Source organism: Rhinolophus hipposideros (assembly GCF_964194185.1).
Source record: "Rhinolophus hipposideros genome assembly, chromosome: 14".
Lineage (NCBI taxonomy): Eukaryota > Metazoa > Chordata > Mammalia > Chiroptera > Rhinolophidae > Rhinolophus > Rhinolophus hipposideros.
The window spans coordinates 56,751,457-56,769,162 of NC_138060.1; the positions used below are offsets into that span (position 1 = coordinate 56,751,457).

General features: G+C 47.8%; 1 protein-coding gene across 14 annotated transcripts in view; it reads left to right on the top strand.

Moving 5' to 3' along the window:
* TRAK1 (trafficking kinesin protein 1) overlaps positions 1 to 17,706 on the top strand; it is a gene marked incomplete at its 5' end in the record, with an annotated part of 168,484 nt that overhangs the window by 139,454 nt on the left and 11,324 nt on the right. For 5 of the 14 annotated variants that reach the window (XM_081073101.1, XM_081073095.1, XM_081073102.1 and 2 more), the window contains 7 exons: positions 96 to 226; positions 851 to 925; positions 1,451 to 1,588; positions 3,995 to 4,071; positions 5,884 to 6,117; positions 7,140 to 7,456; positions 14,005 to 14,352. In XM_081073101.1, coding sequence (XP_080929227.1) covers positions 96 to 226; positions 851 to 925; positions 1,451 to 1,588; positions 3,995 to 4,071; positions 5,884 to 6,117; positions 7,140 to 7,456; positions 14,005 to 14,352 — 1,320 coding nt within the window. Of the gene's footprint in view, positions 1 to 95; positions 227 to 850; positions 926 to 1,450; positions 1,589 to 3,994; positions 4,072 to 5,883; positions 6,118 to 7,139; positions 8,838 to 14,004; positions 14,353 to 17,706 lie in introns of those variants that run through there. The other 9 variants (XM_081073096.1, XM_081073098.1, XM_081073105.1 and 6 more) reach the window with 3 other exon arrangements.

Sequence of the window (17,706 nt, forward strand, 5' to 3'; positions counted from 1 at the left end):
ATGTTTCTTGTACAAAACACAAATAAACCGTTCTCTCTTGGGCTGCATGTCGGGCTTCCTGACTTACTCTTGTGACTGTTACTTCTTGGTCAAAGGGGACGCCAACGTGCAGATTGCGAGCATCTCGGAGGAACTGGCTAAGAAGACGGAAGATGCTACTCGTCAGCAAGAGGAGATCACACACCTGCTGTCGCAAATAGTTGATTTGCAGAAGAAGGCGAAAGCTGTAAGGCTTCTGTTTCTCTGGCTAGTACAGAAAAGGCCTCTCTGAGATCACCAAGGGCACCTTTCTTAATAAATTCTCTTCCTTTGTAGATTAGTCTTAGGATGAAGGTAGGGATAAGTGTGATACCATTGCATCCACTAAGCTTTTTCTCCAAAGGGGCAGCACAAAAATATGAAACCACTTGGCACAGTCTTCGGAGGGTAGGTGCTGTAGATACGGAGTTTGGGGATTGAACTTACGAATCATTGCCTAGTATTTGTTTTCATGCAGCGCACCTCGTATATTCTGCAGCAGAACGGTATCCCCTTTAGATTTAAGATGAAGCAGCAGAAAACAATTTCGTTTCCCATGCTGGGCCTTTGCTAGAGCGTGAGGGGAAATGCTTCCGGAGAGCAGCTGTGATCCTGGAGGGTCGGACTGGGGGTGGACTACGGAGAATGAATATGGATGTAGGAAAGACTGCCTTCAAAACTGTATAAAACATGAGCTTTTACTCCAGCAGAAGATGAAAGCCCCTTTGTAGAAGAGTGATAGGATCATAATGGACCCAGTAATAGGAGGGGAAAAGTTAGACTTTTCTAAGTAGCTCCAAAGAGAAGCTGATTTCCCTTTGCCCCGTTGCAGTGCGCAGTGGAAAATGAAGAACTGGTCCAGCACCTGGGGGCTGCTAAGGATGCGCAGCGACAGCTCACGGCCGAGGTGAGTGGTTCCCCCTCATTTCATCACTTCCAGTTATGGGGCATCAGCTGCCCTCTGACTGCCTGTGGGTCGTGTCCACCTTAACAATCATTTTTATATTCAGTCGAATGTCATTTTTACTCCTTAACGAATTCCTGCTGACGCTGTTTCTGGTTGTGAGTACGTGGGAGGCTGGGCTGTTCTGCAGCCCGGAGCCTGGTGTGCCCAGCCTCCCGGTAAAGAGATGACACAGAGCACACCATGTGAAGGGAACCCATTCCCAGACAGCCTTGAAACAACGGTGTCACGCTTGGCCATTCAGTTAAAGATGTTTTTAATCTCCCTTGCCCCCGGTTAGGATTTTGGGCGATTTCTGAGTCTGTAAGCCTGCCCCACGTGAAAGAAAAACTGAGCCTGGTGGACTGTTGGGCATCTGGCCTCAGACCAGAGAGTGCCGGGCCCGTGTCTTTCTGGCTGTGTGGACGGGTGGGTTTGTACCCAGTGCTCAGGAGATTCTGACTCTCGCACTTCCCTGGTCCCCTGCAGCTGCGTGAGCTGGAGGACAAGTACGCCGAGTGTATGGAGATGCTTCACGAGGCACAGGAGGAGCTCAAGAACCTTCGCAACAAGACGGTGCCCAATGCCACGTCCCGGCGCTACCACTCGCTGGGCCTGTTTCCCATGGTGTGTGCTGCTTGCTTTCTGACACCCCTCTTCCCACCCTTATTCCCATGAGCAGGGGTGCTCATGGTAGGAGGCCCGGCTGGAGTTGAACCTGTGCAGGTAGCTTCTCATTCGGCAGCTTGGATTCGAGCTGAGGGCTCCTGAGCCCAGCAGGTGACCTCTTAACTGCATGAGACAAATTGGTTCTCCATTTTCTGTCCCTCTGAGTCTGTTGTCTTTCCTCCTCCCACTCTTAAGAGAGATTTCGTAGGAACTCGATTTCGTAGGAACCTCAGAAAGTTGGAAGATGTTATCTGTACATTGTTTTTTCCTGACCTTAAGAGAATGTGTGCTATTTTGGCCTCACAAGTGCATTCCAGAATTCTTCAATTGCCCGTATGGTTCTGCTGGCTCTTTGTATGCATATTAGACATTGTCCTGATAGCTTTCAGTACCTATGTTCTGAAAAAATGTTTCCCTCTGTGCTGGGTGTGGCCTTTTTATATTTTTCACATTATTTCTCCACAACCTTATTTGTTTAGCCCTGGCCTGATTTGTTTGCTGTTTGGGCTTAAGGGAACATGGCTGAGAAGGGGATTTTTTAGGAGGTTAACCCTGCTCTGTACTTGTTGTAGTTCCATTTTGCTGGTCATTTCCCTGTAACTTGGTGAGCTCACTCCTTTTAATTCTGTCAGACCAAAGCCCCTCGGAGGTGGGGACTGTGTCTTATTTGCAATTTTCTTCCTTCCCTCTCTCTCTACTACCCTACACCTAGCACAGCACTGGGAATGTTGTAGAATTGTAGATGCTTGATAGATATTCGATTTAGATGGGTGAGTGAACAGACAGAAGAACAGATGACCAAGAATGTTTATATTTAAAGCTCTATTTTCATGCTGTGATGAAACACCAAGTACTCTCTGAGGAGAGAACCTTTGAGAGGAACTCCTATGGATGAGGTAGGAGTGGATGGCTTTGTAAATGTTTGTGAAACTCGGTCCCTTCCAAATTTGGCTTTTCCGGGGGGCTCTTTCCTTTCACCCCACCCCTTGTTGTCTGGTCCACTTTTCCTCAGTTATGACCTCTTTTGCTTCATTGCTTTCCTGCATCCAAGTCAGGCTCGAGCTCTCTCTTTCCCTACTTGACTGAAATCTAATGAAACCAAAAACAATGATATGTAACATTTCCAAGATGTTGGAACATTGCTTTCTAAGCTGCAGAGTAGTGATCCAGGAAGTAATACCAGGAATCTCAGCGAAGAACATTCTGACCATGATTCCTCAATCTAGAGCTGACGACCCTCAGCTCACAGACTGGCCTGTGCCCCTTGCATTCGTTCTCCTCCTTCCTGGTTTCTCATCTGGGCACAGCCATCTCCTGGGGGGCCACCTTGTTTCCTGTGCACTAGGATTTACCCCACGCTGCATTCCCCACTCTGAAGGACAGACCTGTATTTTAAAATGTAAACCATTGCATGAGAAAAGTTATATTGAACATCTGCATTTGGGTTTCTTCTGGAGAGATTTTTCAGCTTTCCCATTTGCAGAGGAAAAGCTCATGTTTGGCATAGCTCTGTTTTTGAAGGTGTCTGTTTTTCAAGTGCATTATTCATTAAAGGTATTCAAATCAATTTAATGTAAATCAATTAAAATTGAATGCAATTAAGAACTCAGTTCCTCGGTCACACTGCACACATTTCAAGGGCTCGATGGCCCCCTGTGGCTGGTGGCCCCCACACTGGCCAGCGTGGACAGAGACTCTTCCCATCATCGCAGGGAGTTCTGTGGTGTGGAGGGAGTTAGCCTCTCCCTTCAGGTTGTCCCACATGGGTGTCCTCCTCTGAGGCCTCAGCAGGTGTTTTTCTACACACACCTGATTCTGTTGGCAGACGTGTAAGGATTGTCTGTTGGGCTCTACCTCACACGATGAGGAGAGGCAGGCAGTTCAGAATTCTGGGTGAGCCAAGGGTTAGCGGACCCTGGAGACTGAGAGGACAATAACTTAGGCCTATGTGGGCTATGACACCCTCTCTGACGGCTCATGAGCTTGGTGGGCAATGGAAATTCGTCCATCTCTGTTGTTCTCAACAGTCCTCTCTTCCCCCCGTAAGTTCTCTGCCTCTCCTGTGGCCACAGTGGTAGCCCCGTGGTCGGGCCAAGAGAACATAAGGTTTGCTTTCAGACCCTTAGCTGCCTGGAAGCGAAGGGGTTTTACACTCAGGGCCCATTGATGGCCACTGCGTTCAGCACCTGCCCCGATTATTGCTCAGCCAGGGTCTCTGACAATGGCAAATGCCGTCAACCTTGTGAGAAGTCTGTGGGCATTTCAGGCCTCAGTTTACCCTTCCATGGCTAGCCTGCCCGCGTGCCTCTTCTGGAGATAGCATTTGAGTTGCCGCTCACGTGTGTGTCTTCTGGCTTTTCCCAGGACTCCTTGGCAGCCGAGATCGAGGGAACGATGCGCAAGGAGCTGCAGTTGGAAGAGCCGGACTCTCCAGACATCGCGTACGGCCTCACTTCTAAGCTTCCCGGAGACCACCTCGTGACCTGTGATGGTCCAAACAAGCAGTGTTTGGGCCTTCCACAGCTTAAGTCCAGATTAAGGGAAATAACCCAGCTGATAACATCCCACCAGCGCCTCCTATTAGGTTTGAAAGATATAGTGTGAACTTGCAGAAAGGTGGGCGAGGAGAGATGTTTCCCACCTCCCTTTAACACCACCACTCATTTTTATCTTTCAATGAAAAACATTACTGTTTAAATTCTTAATGTCTGTTAGGAAAAGAGAACGACAGGATATGAGATACAGAGGACTCTTCAGGGGTGTGAGGCTTCCATTTCCTTCCCGGATCCACTGAGGGATATCGTCCTCTGCGGTCTCTCTTTCCTACTCAAGACCTTGCACATGGCCTGCCCTGAGGTGTTCATAAGGAACCTGTGGATCCAGTTTTACGCTGTTTTCTCTGTACCCAAACCCCACCAACAGAACTGAAACGGGATCCTGGGAGTGCCCACTGTCCCTGAGCCCTGGCACGTGTGTGTGGCCCTCGGCATCCCAGGAAGAAGTGGCCATTATAGAAACATGCCTACTTTTTTTTCTCCTTGAAAGGAAACAAATGGGCATCAAAGTCTGTGATTCTGCCCTTAGAGACAGCAGTTTCTTTTAAAAAACAAAAATTCATCTGGTGTTTATCATCTCATTATAGAAGTTTAAGACTAACTCTAAGTCTTACTTGTTTTATATACCACCATGTGCCACGCAATGGGTAACAATTGGGTCAACGATGGCCCAGATAGATGACATTGGTCCCCTAAGATTATAATGGAGCTGAAAAATTCCTCCTGCCTAGGGATGGCGTGGCTGTCATGACGTCACAGTGCAACGCATGACATTTATCTGTGGTGATGCTGGTATAAACAAGTCCATCGTGCTGCCAGTCGTATAAAAGTACAGCACATACAATGACATACAGTACATGATACTTGGTAGTGATCATAGACGATTAGGTTACTGGTTTATGTACTTACTATGCAATACTTTGTTGTTTTGGAGTATCCTCTTTCTACTTACAAAACCAATAGCATGCTATAAAACAGTGTGCTGAGTTCCAACCAGCAGTAGCCTCATACATCGCCTGTTTACTGTGTCTCTTAATTGCCTCATGTCCCCTTGTGCTTGATTTAATCTTGTGCTTTGTGCAGTTAACATGCTGTCCAGGCTTGTCAGCCAGCAGCAGTAAGCTATCCCAGACAGCCTAGGTGCGTAGCAGGCTGCACCATCCGGGTTGGTGTAGGTGCACTAGTGATAGGATGTTTGCCAACGATGAAATCGCCTGATGATGCGTTTCTCAGAACATATCCCCGTTATTAAGCGGCATGTGACTGTATATGGAATCAAGAAATATTCTACAAATATTTATTGAGCCCTGTTATGTACTGAGCGGTGAACACTGCCCTCCTGGAGTCTGCATTGTAATCACTGTCATGAAAAACCAACTAGCTGGGAGACAAAGTACGACTTACATACTTTTATTTGTAGGTCAAGCTTAAAGGAAGTGAAAAGCAGTATCACTCACTCTTGCTAACATTACCGTTAGGACACAACCACGTATCAGAGCCTTTAATTCAGTGGGTGTTGAGTCTCTCGAATTCCAACCAACACCCTCAGAAACACAAGGAAGGGCTCAGATGGCAGGTTGTTTGGGGGCTCACCTGGGTCCGCTGCCTTGTTGGCTCCTCAGTTGATTGTGTTTGGAGGGTTTATGCCAAGGTCATTCCTACACTTGCTCATTCATGGCTGATGTGCGTTCTCCCCAGTCACCAGAAGCGAGTCTTTGAGACCGTGAGGAACATCAACCAGGTTGTCAAGCAGCGGTCTCTGACGCCCTCCCCCATGAACATCCCCGGTTCCAACCAGTCCTCGGCCATGAACTCCCTCCTGTCCAGCTGTGTCAGCACCCCCCGGTCCAGCTTCTACGGCAGTGACATCGGCAACGTCTTGGACAACAAGACCAACAGCATTATCCTGGAAGCAGAGTCAGACAACCTGGGGTGAGCCAGGGGGCGTTCTTCCCTTTCTGTTTTGGGGAGAAGGCGTGTGGATTGAGCGCAGGTTCAGAATCAGGGGAGAGAGGCTGTTAAGAATTGCCGGAAGCCTATAGACCTTTCAGTTCCCACGTGTTTTACCAAGCCTCGGAGCTTACGCTTCTCCTTGATACTGATATTTTAACCAGTTTGAAGAGGTCCAGTAACAAGATGTATGAGGAAGTCTGCTTTTCTGTAAGATACTGAAGGGGCTAAGTGCATATGTATTTCTTTTAATCCTTACTGTTAAGGTGACACAATAGACATTTGTTGCATGAACCCCTTTGTAGCTGGGATGGTCGAAAGGGTGAGGAGAACTCAGACTATGTCTCATGACCAGAATCGGGTTTGTTTCAGAAGGTGGGGTGCAGGGTGCGCAGTGAGGACCCATCACACTGAGCGTCCCAGGGGTGGGACTTCCTCCGCAGTGGTCAGTCCCTCTGTCCTGAAGCCCGCAGGACTCACCCCTCCCCAGCATTGTCTGCTTTGTGCACCCTTTCCTGTGACTTAATAAAATCGTTTTTTTCTGACCAATTGTGTCAGACAGTTGGGACACTGCTTGATCAGAACTGTTTTTGAGCTGTCCGCTCTTTAAATTCAAGAGGAAAGAAGTGTCCTTTGAGCCTGCTGCCCTTCTGGTAACTACCAACTGCGTCTGAAGGCTTCTTCCTAAGGGCTCGTGAGGGAGGTGTTTATAAGGACTGGATTTCACATTGCGTGTGCAAATTTTCATTCTACCTGAGTGCTTTCTTCCCTCTGCTCGCCACCACGCCTATCCTCCCCTCCCCCCTGCAAAAAAAAAAAAAGAGAATTAGTTCTTAAGGATGGGCATTTGTTTCCCCATTTTTGCCTGCCTTTCCAAGGCTTGCCTTGATTTCCTTAGAAAATCCTGCAGCCACCCTTGCACATTCAGCGGTAAGGCCTCATTGTACATTGCACAGCGTCCCCTGCTGGGTGTTCCACACTCACCCCGTCTCCCCTCCTTCCAGAAACAAGGAGCAGAGTAAGAAGCCGGGGACACCGGGCACCCCGGGCTCCCATGACCTGGAGACTGCGCTGAGGCGGCTGTCCCTGCGCCGGGAGAATTACCTCTCCGAGAGGAGGTTCTTCGAGGAGGAGCAGGAGAGGAAGCTCAGGGAGCTGGCGGAGAAGGGCGAGCTGCCCAGCGGCTCCCTCACGCCCACCGAGAGCATCATGTCCCTGGGCACGCACTCCCGCCTCTCCGAGTTCACCGGCTTCTCGGGCATGTCCTTCAGCAGCCGCTCCTACCTGCCTGAGAAACTCCAGATCGTGAAGCCACTGGAAGGTGATCACCAAGGGCCTCGTCCCCTCTCTGTCCTCCTTGGCGACTCCCTGTGGTCCCTGATCCACCATCAGCAAGCGGGAAACCTCTGTCACGCTTACTCCTTTTTCTTCAGGGATAGCCGCCCACGCTGCTGGTTTGAGTTTCTCTGAGGGGCCTCGAGCCCCGGCCCCCAGCTCCCCGGTGCAGGTTTGGAAATACACACACAGGCACCCAAGACAAACCTCGGCCAGTAAGCCAAAGAAAAGAACGTGCAGACGGTGGCTTTCTAGTTCTCTCTCTCTCGTGCATTTAGAACCTTAGACATGAAAATCATTCTGCGAGGCAGACACACTTACTCAGAAGTTAATTCAGTCCTGCCTGGGGGTCCGAGCAGCGCAGAGAATTAATGCTTTGATTTTACAGAAATGTTGGTGTCAGGGAGGGAGGGGTGCAAAGCCACTGGTTTATGTTTTATTTCAATAACCACATGAAAGCAATTTGCAGTTTGTCCTTGCAGTTTGTCGGCTCACATGTTTTCCTTGGATCTTCCAATAAAGAGACTGGGGCTTTCTTCCTATGCAGTGTTCTGCGCAAGGCTCCCAGACCTCAGCAACTTGAGGGCCAGGAAGGGGGTGGCTGTGCAGGCCTACAAGTTCCGTGCCTCCTTAAGCCTGGGTTTTCCAGGGGCGTTCCTCTTTGTAGTACCAGGGACACCCCAGATGATTAAACCCATGGAAAAACTCACCTCTTTTTCTTTCTTTTTCCTTTAGGCATTATAAAATTTCTTCCCTTTACCTACCACTACCCACCCAAGATACACCAAGTGTTTGTAATGTTCATTTTTTTACTCCTTTGTTTTGGAAACCCATGTTAAGTTTGAGAAGGCGTTTAGAATTCTGTATTACGTATCTAACGCAAAGCCAAATCAGAATTTCTGTAAGACAGTGTTTCTCAACTTTTTAAAAATTATTGCCCCGTTTAAGGAATTATTTTAAGACATTTATTCCCCCCTGAAAATGTAATGCCACAGATATACTGTTTATGTACAATATGTATATCTGTGTTCTGTGTCTAAGGAAAGTAGATTCTTTTCACCCCCACAAGAACCCATTTTCAACCCCTTGGGGGCAGTTGAGAATTCTTGCTGTAAGATGAGGTTTGCTTGTTAAAGACCCAAGACATCCTGGGTTCTGTATCCCCCAAAGCGAGGAAGAGGGTGGGTTTACATTCTTTTCTCCCTTATTGTTTTTTTATTATATAACTTAGGTCCTTCTTAGATTTCAGAAAAGGGATGGCTCATTTTTTAAAAATTGTTCATTCAGTTGTAAGCTTGGCGATTGTTTTCTGATCCACAATTATGTCTGTTTTTTCTTTCAATAAAATCTTCCATTTCCGCAATTTTACTTTTTGCCTTTCTTTTCTTTTTTCTCCTTTGTCTCAAAGATCATTGGAGTTTATCATCTCTGTCTTGTCTGCTTTCTATATTTGATTTTGGGTTTCATTAGATCATTTAAGACTATGTTTTTGGATTCATTTTTCCATGTGTATTACAGGAAGAGTTGTTGTTTTTTTAAATTAATTTTGACCAATTCATCCTTTTTGCTTTTAATCTTGTGACATAGATAGCAGTAGTTTTGTGATAATGGAATAAGAATGAATCCCGTTAGATTTGCAAGATAAATTTCACCTATAATACCTGTTCACGAGGAAGTTAAATCACAACCATTAAGAATTCATCTCTTATCACTATGGCCTGTAACGCATCTGACAGGCATCTCTCTGGCTCCATTTTGTAGTTCTTGGACTTTTTCGCTATTTAAAATACAATCAATGTTTTCTTTCTTCTTCCCCTCCACAATTATCTTTGGTGTTACTATGTTGACTTTGATAAGGTGGAGTGCTGGCATGGAAGTCTGCCTGTCACCGGCTTCCGTGCAGCTCTAACTGTGGCACTAGATAAGTTACCTCACTTTTTTGAGCCTTCTTTCCCATATTTCTGAAATAGGGCTCACATCTGCCACAGAAGATTGTGGTGAAGAGTAAATGTGATGTGTTTTATATTACGCCCAGCACCTAATAGGTCCTAATTAAAACTTAGGCTCCCCAAACGTGTTCCTATCCCAGCAGCTCCGGTCTAAAGAGTGGCCTTACCAGTGCTGAGACCTGGACCAGCATTGTGCTGGGGCCATGTTCTCACATCATCCTTTTCCACTCACCCACTGAGAAGCTGATAGGATTCCTGTGATCTCCAGTGGCCCAGGTAAATGTACCTGGGGTGAGGCCCTGGAGAATGTTGGCTGAGAATCATCGCAGATAGCCAATCTGTGTCTTCCATCGGTGTTTCCCTTACCTGTTTAATTAATCTCGCTGTCTGCTTACTGGAATCAGCCAAATAGCTGGGTTAGGTGTTTAAGAATGCTAGCACTCTTGTTTCTCTATCTTACCTTACATGTATTAAGCAGGTGCAGAACAAACAGAACACTCAGACTAGAAGACATATTTGCATTAAAAAGATGAGTCGGGCAGTATTTCCCCCCCTGTATTTTGTTCTTTCTTTCTGATTAATTATAACCAAGATAGTATTTCCAAATAAATGAGTTAATATGTATCAGGGAAAAGCATACACTTCTAAACTGTACATTATCCAGAAGGTTTAGTTCTACCTTTTAGGCCTCGTGTGCTCCTCTGACATAAATGAATTTGCTTTTCTTCTCCGCTGATGACATGAGTACCTTTTGGTTAGAACAGTGGGGTATGGAAGGAAAGCAAACAGAGGGAAAGGGGCAGTGAGTGTCATTCTGTTTTTTGTACTGTCCATGCCCTTGTTTCCTAGGTGCCAACGAGGGAGGTTCCTCTCGACCCTTCCTACTTGCTTGACCCCAGCCTCATTCTCCTGGGAGTGGGAGGAGGTGGTGGTAGCAGGTGGTAGCTAACAGTACAGTGATCCTACTTTGGAAGTAGGAAGCCAGGCTGGGAAAAAGGATAGGAAAGAGGTAACAAAAGCTCTGAATAAGATCCAATTCACATCTCCTTTCACTTGGATGCCTTCTCGTATGGAAGGAAGGACTTCAGGTAGCCAGGAGATCAGCAGCATTCCTCCATGGTGGTCCAGGCAGTAAGAATGGAAGGGAGGTGGGGTGTGAGGTGTTCTGCCCTGGTGCTGGGCTCAGCAAATCTTCCTAGGGCCTCAGAACCAGTCAGGAGTGGAGATGGTCTCTGAACCCCACCGCATGCTGTAAACAACAGGGTTGCAGACGCTTTCACCAATATTCACTTTTGCAGAACTGAAAACACCTGTATGAGGATTAGAGAAGCCATTCTGGTACGTTATTGACCTTATATCTGAGACACATATGTTGGCTGAGAGGCAGTCTATATGGTTAAGAGGATGAACACTGGAGCCAGCCTGCGTTTGAATCCAGGATTGACCAGTTGCCAGCTGTGCTGCCTCTGGCAAATTACCTCCCGTGCTCAGTTTTCTCATCTGTATAATGGGGACAACAGGGTTATAATGATTAAGTGAGAATAAATGTGGTCTTCTTAGAAGTGTGCTTGGCACTTAGTAAGTGTTCAATAAAGGTTGGCTGTTCTTATGTGAGTAAGGGATGCCCGAGGCGTGGTGTAAAACATCCAAGTACGACGCACTTTTGAGTACCATCTTTTGGTTGTAATGTCACTGAATTCAGTGGCTATGCACTTTTAGGGAGTGCAGATAACCCCATGCATTCCGGTAGCCTCTTGAACACCAAACAGCAAACCCTTTGCAGCAGCATTTCTCTCCGGAGCCCATGCAGGAGGTGGGGACAGATGGGGGCAGTCTGTTGAACAAAAGGAGGATCCAGGCACCTCTGGTCTGGGCCCATCCTCCAGCCTCACCAAGTTGTTTCCCATGCATTGTAAACATCTAGTGCCCCCCTCGGAAGCATGCGGAGATTTGGCACTTCCTCAGCGCAGTTCCTCACCTTCCAGTGTCTGTCGACATTCCCTTTGTTCCCCTTCCAAAAGTAGAGGTGACGTGGCCACGTCGTAGACAGGGATTTCTCACCATCCGTCTAAGGCCCTATGTGCAGTCCTAAGCTGGATGTCGTGTGCCGTGTTGAAGACTTCTCCCCAGTGTGGTTTTGTTGCCTGGAATGTGCCTTGTACTTCCAGTGAACTCATGAACAGGGGGCCCATCATGCATTATAAATGGGGGTCCTGGGGGTGGCTGGCATGAGAAATCCCATCTTGAGGCGTGTGTCTCCTAGCGGGTCCTGGACACCTACCTGGAAGTTTTACTGTCCGCCATTTATGCTTCTCACTTCGCCTGGGTTCCTGGCTAGAACGCTGATGTCCTTGCTTATTTTCAGGCCTGTAGATTTTGAGGTGAGATTATTGAAGGAACCTGGCCTGTACCACTGCTTCAGTGACTGTGGAAGTTGTGTCACTTCAGCGAACCTCAGTTCCCTCCCGCGGGAAGAGTGGGTAGTAAGACTCACTCATAGGGCAGTTCTGAGGAATGAGCTGGTATAATACACGTAAAACCAGTTGCCACGCAGGGTAGCCCTTTGTACAACGTGACACTGTGGCACCTGGAAGTCCAGATCCCAAACCTGACTTCAGCCCCAGCCGTTTGTGCACAGTGCTGCTTGCTTGTGAGCTCCCTTTGAGGAGAGGGCCCTCGGTTTCCTTCAGATTCTCAAAGGATCTGAGAATAAGAACCATAGCCCTAGGTCAGGGTTTCTCAGTCTCGGCACTGTTGACATTTGGGGCAAGGTCATTCTTTGTCACAGGGGCTGTCCTGTGCATTATAGGATGTTTGGCAGCAGCCCTGGCTCTACCCACTGGAGGCCATTAGCACCCCCTTTTCCTCCACAGTGGTGACACCAAACATGCCACCAGACATTGCCAAATGTCCCCTGGGGGTCAAAATCGCCCCCAGTTGAGAACCACTAGTCTTAAGTGTGTCTTACCACCTAGTGAGAGAACAAGTATGCGATGCCCTCTTTCATTATATGCATCTCTTTATTATTTCTTTTTTGCATTTAGAATATTTTCAATTTATATTCAATAGATTCTGGTTAAGCAGGTTACTATTGTACACACTTAAAACTGGGACAGACCTCAAAGTGGGTGTCCAGGCACTCTTCTAAACATGCACTGGCATTGTGGACAGTTTTTTCTCTCTCCAGTGATTTGAAATTGCCCGTTTACAAAATCCTTCCGCGACTCTTTGGCTGAGATTGTCCCGTGGGAAGTTACTTTCCCGCAGTGTGTAGAGGTCATACCCTCACCGTGCAGCCCAGAGGGTAGGGAAGTTTTGATGAGCGTGAGTTCTCTGCATCTCAGTCACATTCCTCGTGGGCTTCCTGACCTCACTGCCTGCCTGCCTTTCCCTTTTCTTCCATCTTGACTTCCTGAGCTGCTGGCATCCTTGGCTCCCCTTTCGGCTTCTTGCCCAATGAACACAGGACAACATCAGTAAACCAGCGGTCCCTGAGACGCCATGTGTGCCGGAAGGCTCTTGCTTTCCCATGCCTGAGCCCCTCTCGCAAAGTTTCTCCTGAGTGTAGCATGTTTATTTGTGTGGTTAACGCCATCTGGAGAATGAGGCTAGAACACCCAGCCTCATGGGCCACACATCCACAATCCCAGGGCCGCGTGAGGTGTAGTAAATGTGCAGGGAGAAGACGGGCTGGGAAGGGTCCCAGCACACAGCAACATGCTAAAGGTTCTGAGATGACCCTCAGTGGATACACTTCTTAACCCAGGTTTCCTAAGCACACTTGGAACACTTCTGTTTGTGAGCACCTGTGACACTCTCGAGGCCCTCAGGGACACACTCCGGTGTTATTACAGACTTTGCGTGGTGTCATTTGAGAGCTAGAGTCTGGTGTCACTGAGGAGATGGGCAACTCCGCCTCAGACCTCCGTGCGGACTTACCATGTTCCTCAGTCCGTTCTTGAGGCCCGTTCCCTACCCTAAACCTGGAATACCTTGAGGTTGCTGGCAGATACAGAACACCTACGTGAGGGAGGCGATGGCCGTACCTATCACTTATCTCTGTGTGCTACTTGAGTTTCTTCTTGTTTCCCTTTTGTTGTGGTTCCTGGGGTTGGCTTGACATGACCTTATTCTGCCCCTGCTCTGTCCTCCCTGCCCCCAGCAGTGTGTAGTCAGCATAGAATCGGCACCCACCATCCCCTCCCCCAACCCCCTTTTGTGCCTGTCTTGCTAATTTTTTCCTCTTCTGTTTCTAACATGATTCTGTGTTAGATTTGGGGGTTGACATAAGTTAATTAAAATAAAGAGTCTGTCACCAAATATCCTTGGCACACAGTATGGCATGCATGTTACTTTAAAAAGAAATAATTTTGATCCCTTAAATTGGTGCCCCTTCCAGGCATGGTGGGGTATCAGCTGCTGTTGCCCAGCAAGAGGGGCAGAGGCAGCCTCCCAGGGTCCCCCTGCAGAACTCAGGGCCTGCGGGGCCCCCGCTCCACACTCTGAGGGTGGGGAACAGCTGTCAGCTCGGAGTTCCATCCTAACCCTGTCTTCTCTCTGTCCCCCCTTCTCTTTCTCCTACAAGGTTCTGCCACCCTGCACCACTGGCAGCAGCTGGCCCAGCCTCACCTCGGGGGCATCCTGGACCCCCGGCCCGGTGTGGTCACCAAGGGCTTCCGGACGCTAGACGTTGACCTGGACGAAGTATACTGCCTTAACGACTTTGAAGAAGACGACACAGGTGACCACATTTCCCTCCCGGGCCTAGCTACCTCCACACCAGCACAGCAGCCAGAGACCTCAGGTGAGAGGTCCCGAGCACACGTGACTGTCTCAGGCAGCAGAAGTTACCAGAGCCGGCCTCAGGCTTTCCCAGAAGAGATGCAGGAGCCGCCAGCGGCCACGGAGGAGGAGGATGAGGAGGAGGGGTCTGGTGAGGGCACCGAGATAAGTCCTGTAAACCTGGCACCTTTACCGGAGGCAGAATTCTGGGCCATTCTCACCTCTGTTCCGAGCACCATCCATAGTGGCTCTCTGTCTGTATCTTCCGCTCGTCTGTGTGGGTGATTAAAGCATTCCCATTGTGCAGTTCTGATTTTTAACGCAGAGTCCGATGCCTCCTTTTGTAACAAATGGGTGAAGCTCCCCACCCATCTTGGAGGTACATGGCCCAGTGGGGCTCTTGATGCCAGGGCAGGAAAGGCTGCTAAAAAGAAGTGGATAAACCCCACTCCCTGCCCCCCAGAACACCAGCTCCCCTCCTTCTGTTCTGGGTCTCTCCCGTGTCTAAGGGGCAGGTTCTCAAGTCCCTTGGCAATTTCCAAACTGAGCTGAGCCGAGTTGGTCAGTTTTAGGGGAAATTATAAGTTCTGTGCCATTCAGAAGGTGAACATGGGAATCTGTCACCTACATGCCACATTAAAGCAGGAGGAACCCCAGGAAGTATTCAGGATTTTAGACAACACTTGATCAGCCAAATGTTTTACTTTTCTAACTTGAGTGAAGGTATATATGTCTCCTTTCCAGCTCACACATTTGTTCAAAATGGATTTTTGAAAAAGTGTTTTAGCAGTCCTCCTTAACCAAACCAACCCTAAGAGACTATCAGGAAGCTCTTCCAGGGAGAGGACTTTAGCTGAATCTGGAAAAGAGCTTTGGCTGGTCTCTCCTCCCCACTGTCCTCAGGCGCATTAAAAATGTGACCATAAGTTGACAGAACTACCCACATCCTAGGTGGCACTGGATTGAAAAGCTTTGTGCTCAGGGCCCTAAACCACAGCGACCATGTGGTTACAATTTGCCAGACGTCCTAGACCTCCTGGCTGCTTATGCCAAGAAGATGAGGAAGTTCTTATGGGATAAAGGGAGAGACCCAGAAAAAGATGAATTAACCCAATGTCTTCATCCTCATGATATTCGTGAGTCACCAAGTGTGAACACTGGATGCTCGTTTGTGATTCATGATTTTCATCCAGGACGGCCACAACCCCCGCCCCCATACAATACAAGGTAGGAAAGAGCTCAGGCTCTTGGTGGCATCTCCCATTCCCTGGCTAAATTCAGACCTCTGTGGCCAAGGGACTTTATTTGTGACCAACTGTTCTTTTTGTTTTGACATCAACTTTAAAGGTATCATCAAGTAAGGGTTTATTTATGGTTTATTTTATTTAGCAATTAAGTGACCAGAGAAGCTTGCAAGGAAGCGAAAAGGCTTGTGCTTTAGTATCTTCACATTTAAGAAAGGGAAACCTGCAGTATGGTCACCTCCCTTTGTTATCAGCCCCAGTGTCCACCTGGAATGCAGGCGACGGAACAGGAAACACAGCCTGTGTTTATTTTTGTGGCTGAAGGGGTAGGAATCATGTCCAGTGTGATGACCCCTCTCCCTGCAGCCCTACATGTGGGATAGAAGATGAATCCAGAGTTTAAAGCAGCACCACTAGGTGCATCTTCAAGTTGTACAGAAGGAATAAAGCTTATCAAGTCAGCTAAGAACTTCTCTTGGGGGAGAGAGGGGACCAGTTATGAGCACCGAACTCCTCACCACTCTTCTTCCATAAATGAAGACAAAGTTATTGCGTCTTCCCTCCTTACTCACCTGCAGCAGACTCATCCCAGCAACTTGGAGGAGAGGCACACACACCAACTTACCGTTGAAACTGTGGAGGGGTCAGGTTGGAAGTGTGCGATCAAAAAGAATTATGTAGATTGCTGAAGGTAATTTAGTAAAAGTCTGCTTGTTTAACGAGCATCCTCTGGAGCTTGTTTCCTGAGCTAAGACTCGTTTAAAACTCCGTGCAGAGGGGAAAGGCGTGAACACTGATTTGGCTCTTTTTGTCTCTATTGGGAACGACAGGACCATTTTGATTCTTGGAATGTAAGAAGCACGGCACTCTAAATCAATAATTCCAGAGGCCCACGTGGCACTAGGCACACAGTCTTGGAGTCACAGGGAGACAGACAGTCTTCAGCAGGAAGGCCTAAGGTGTCCTCTGCTTTGACCCTTGTATCTGGGCTGGTCTGGTCCCTGCCCTGGCCCGCCCTCAATGCCTGGGGTTTCTCTGTTGCCAGAGTGCACAGTCCCAGGAGCTGCCATCTGCTGGGAAGACTGAGTAGGGAGAAATTTTGGAGACAGAAGGTGACTCACCTTTTTTTCTTGCAACTGGTTTGATGGGAGGAAATTGGGAAGAGTTATATATTAGGCACTTTTGTCTGGAGTCAGCTGTCTCATGGAGAACAAGTTTTGAGTACCTACTGAGAAAATTTATTAATATATTTTAATGTATTGTTGTATCACCATTTGCTGATTTTTATAATCAATCCCATGTCTTAAAAAGGATGAATCCTTGTTTTCATATTTGTAAATAACGTAGATGATTAAAATGGATTGTTTAAAACAATTTTTAGATTATAGTTTTACTTTATTTCAGTGGCCTATTTTGTGTTTTAATTCACGCAGAAAGTACACTTTATCAGAAGTAGTCACTATCTTATACGGTCTCGGTTCTGGATTTTAGGTATTTATGTGTAGGGAAGAGGCTGCGTGTGGTAAAGGATTAAGATCAGAGTTTGGTCTCACAGTTGTCCGTAGGTGGTGGGTTGGACAGAGAGTTCACTTGCATGCCTTGATCCTTAGAGGAGAGAGAGGTGGGATTAAAGCAACCCAGACAGAAGAAAGTGAAGGTCCATTTATTTTAATACTCTGGAGACTCTTTCATGTGGGGGAAATACCCTAAAACAGGCTCGAATCGTGGGTGCCTGTCTGGCAATGGCCTTGCAGTGAAGCTGTGTCATGTTTGGGGCTAAGACCCGAAAGTAACTGTTTAAGGCAAAAATCACATTTGGTGAAACAGCCCTTGAAAATTCCCCAGAGCGGCAGCACCTAGGTCCACAGAGGCAAAAGCCAAGAATCAGCTTCTTTTGTAGCTTCCTTATTTGGGTCACAGGTCCATGGTCTGTGCAGGAGTGGTTACTGAGCAAGGAAAGGGAAAGGAACAGCTGGGGAGGAAAGGAACCAGATGGAAAGTTCCGGGAGCCGAGCATTAACTCCAGCTTCGTCCGATGTGAGCAGAGTCACGCCAACCCGCATCCTGTTGCGTTTTGTCCCACCGCAGAAGCAGGACCCAGATGGACTTGTGAAGGAAAGTTGGCTGTGGGGGCCCGATGGAGCTGGAAGGAAAAGTCTGGTGCATTCAATTCACAGACCTCGGATACAGGGAAGTTCCTTCCTGTCTCCATGGAGAGAGTTGGGGATGATGGTTGATGTTTCAGTCCACTCTTCGTCTGT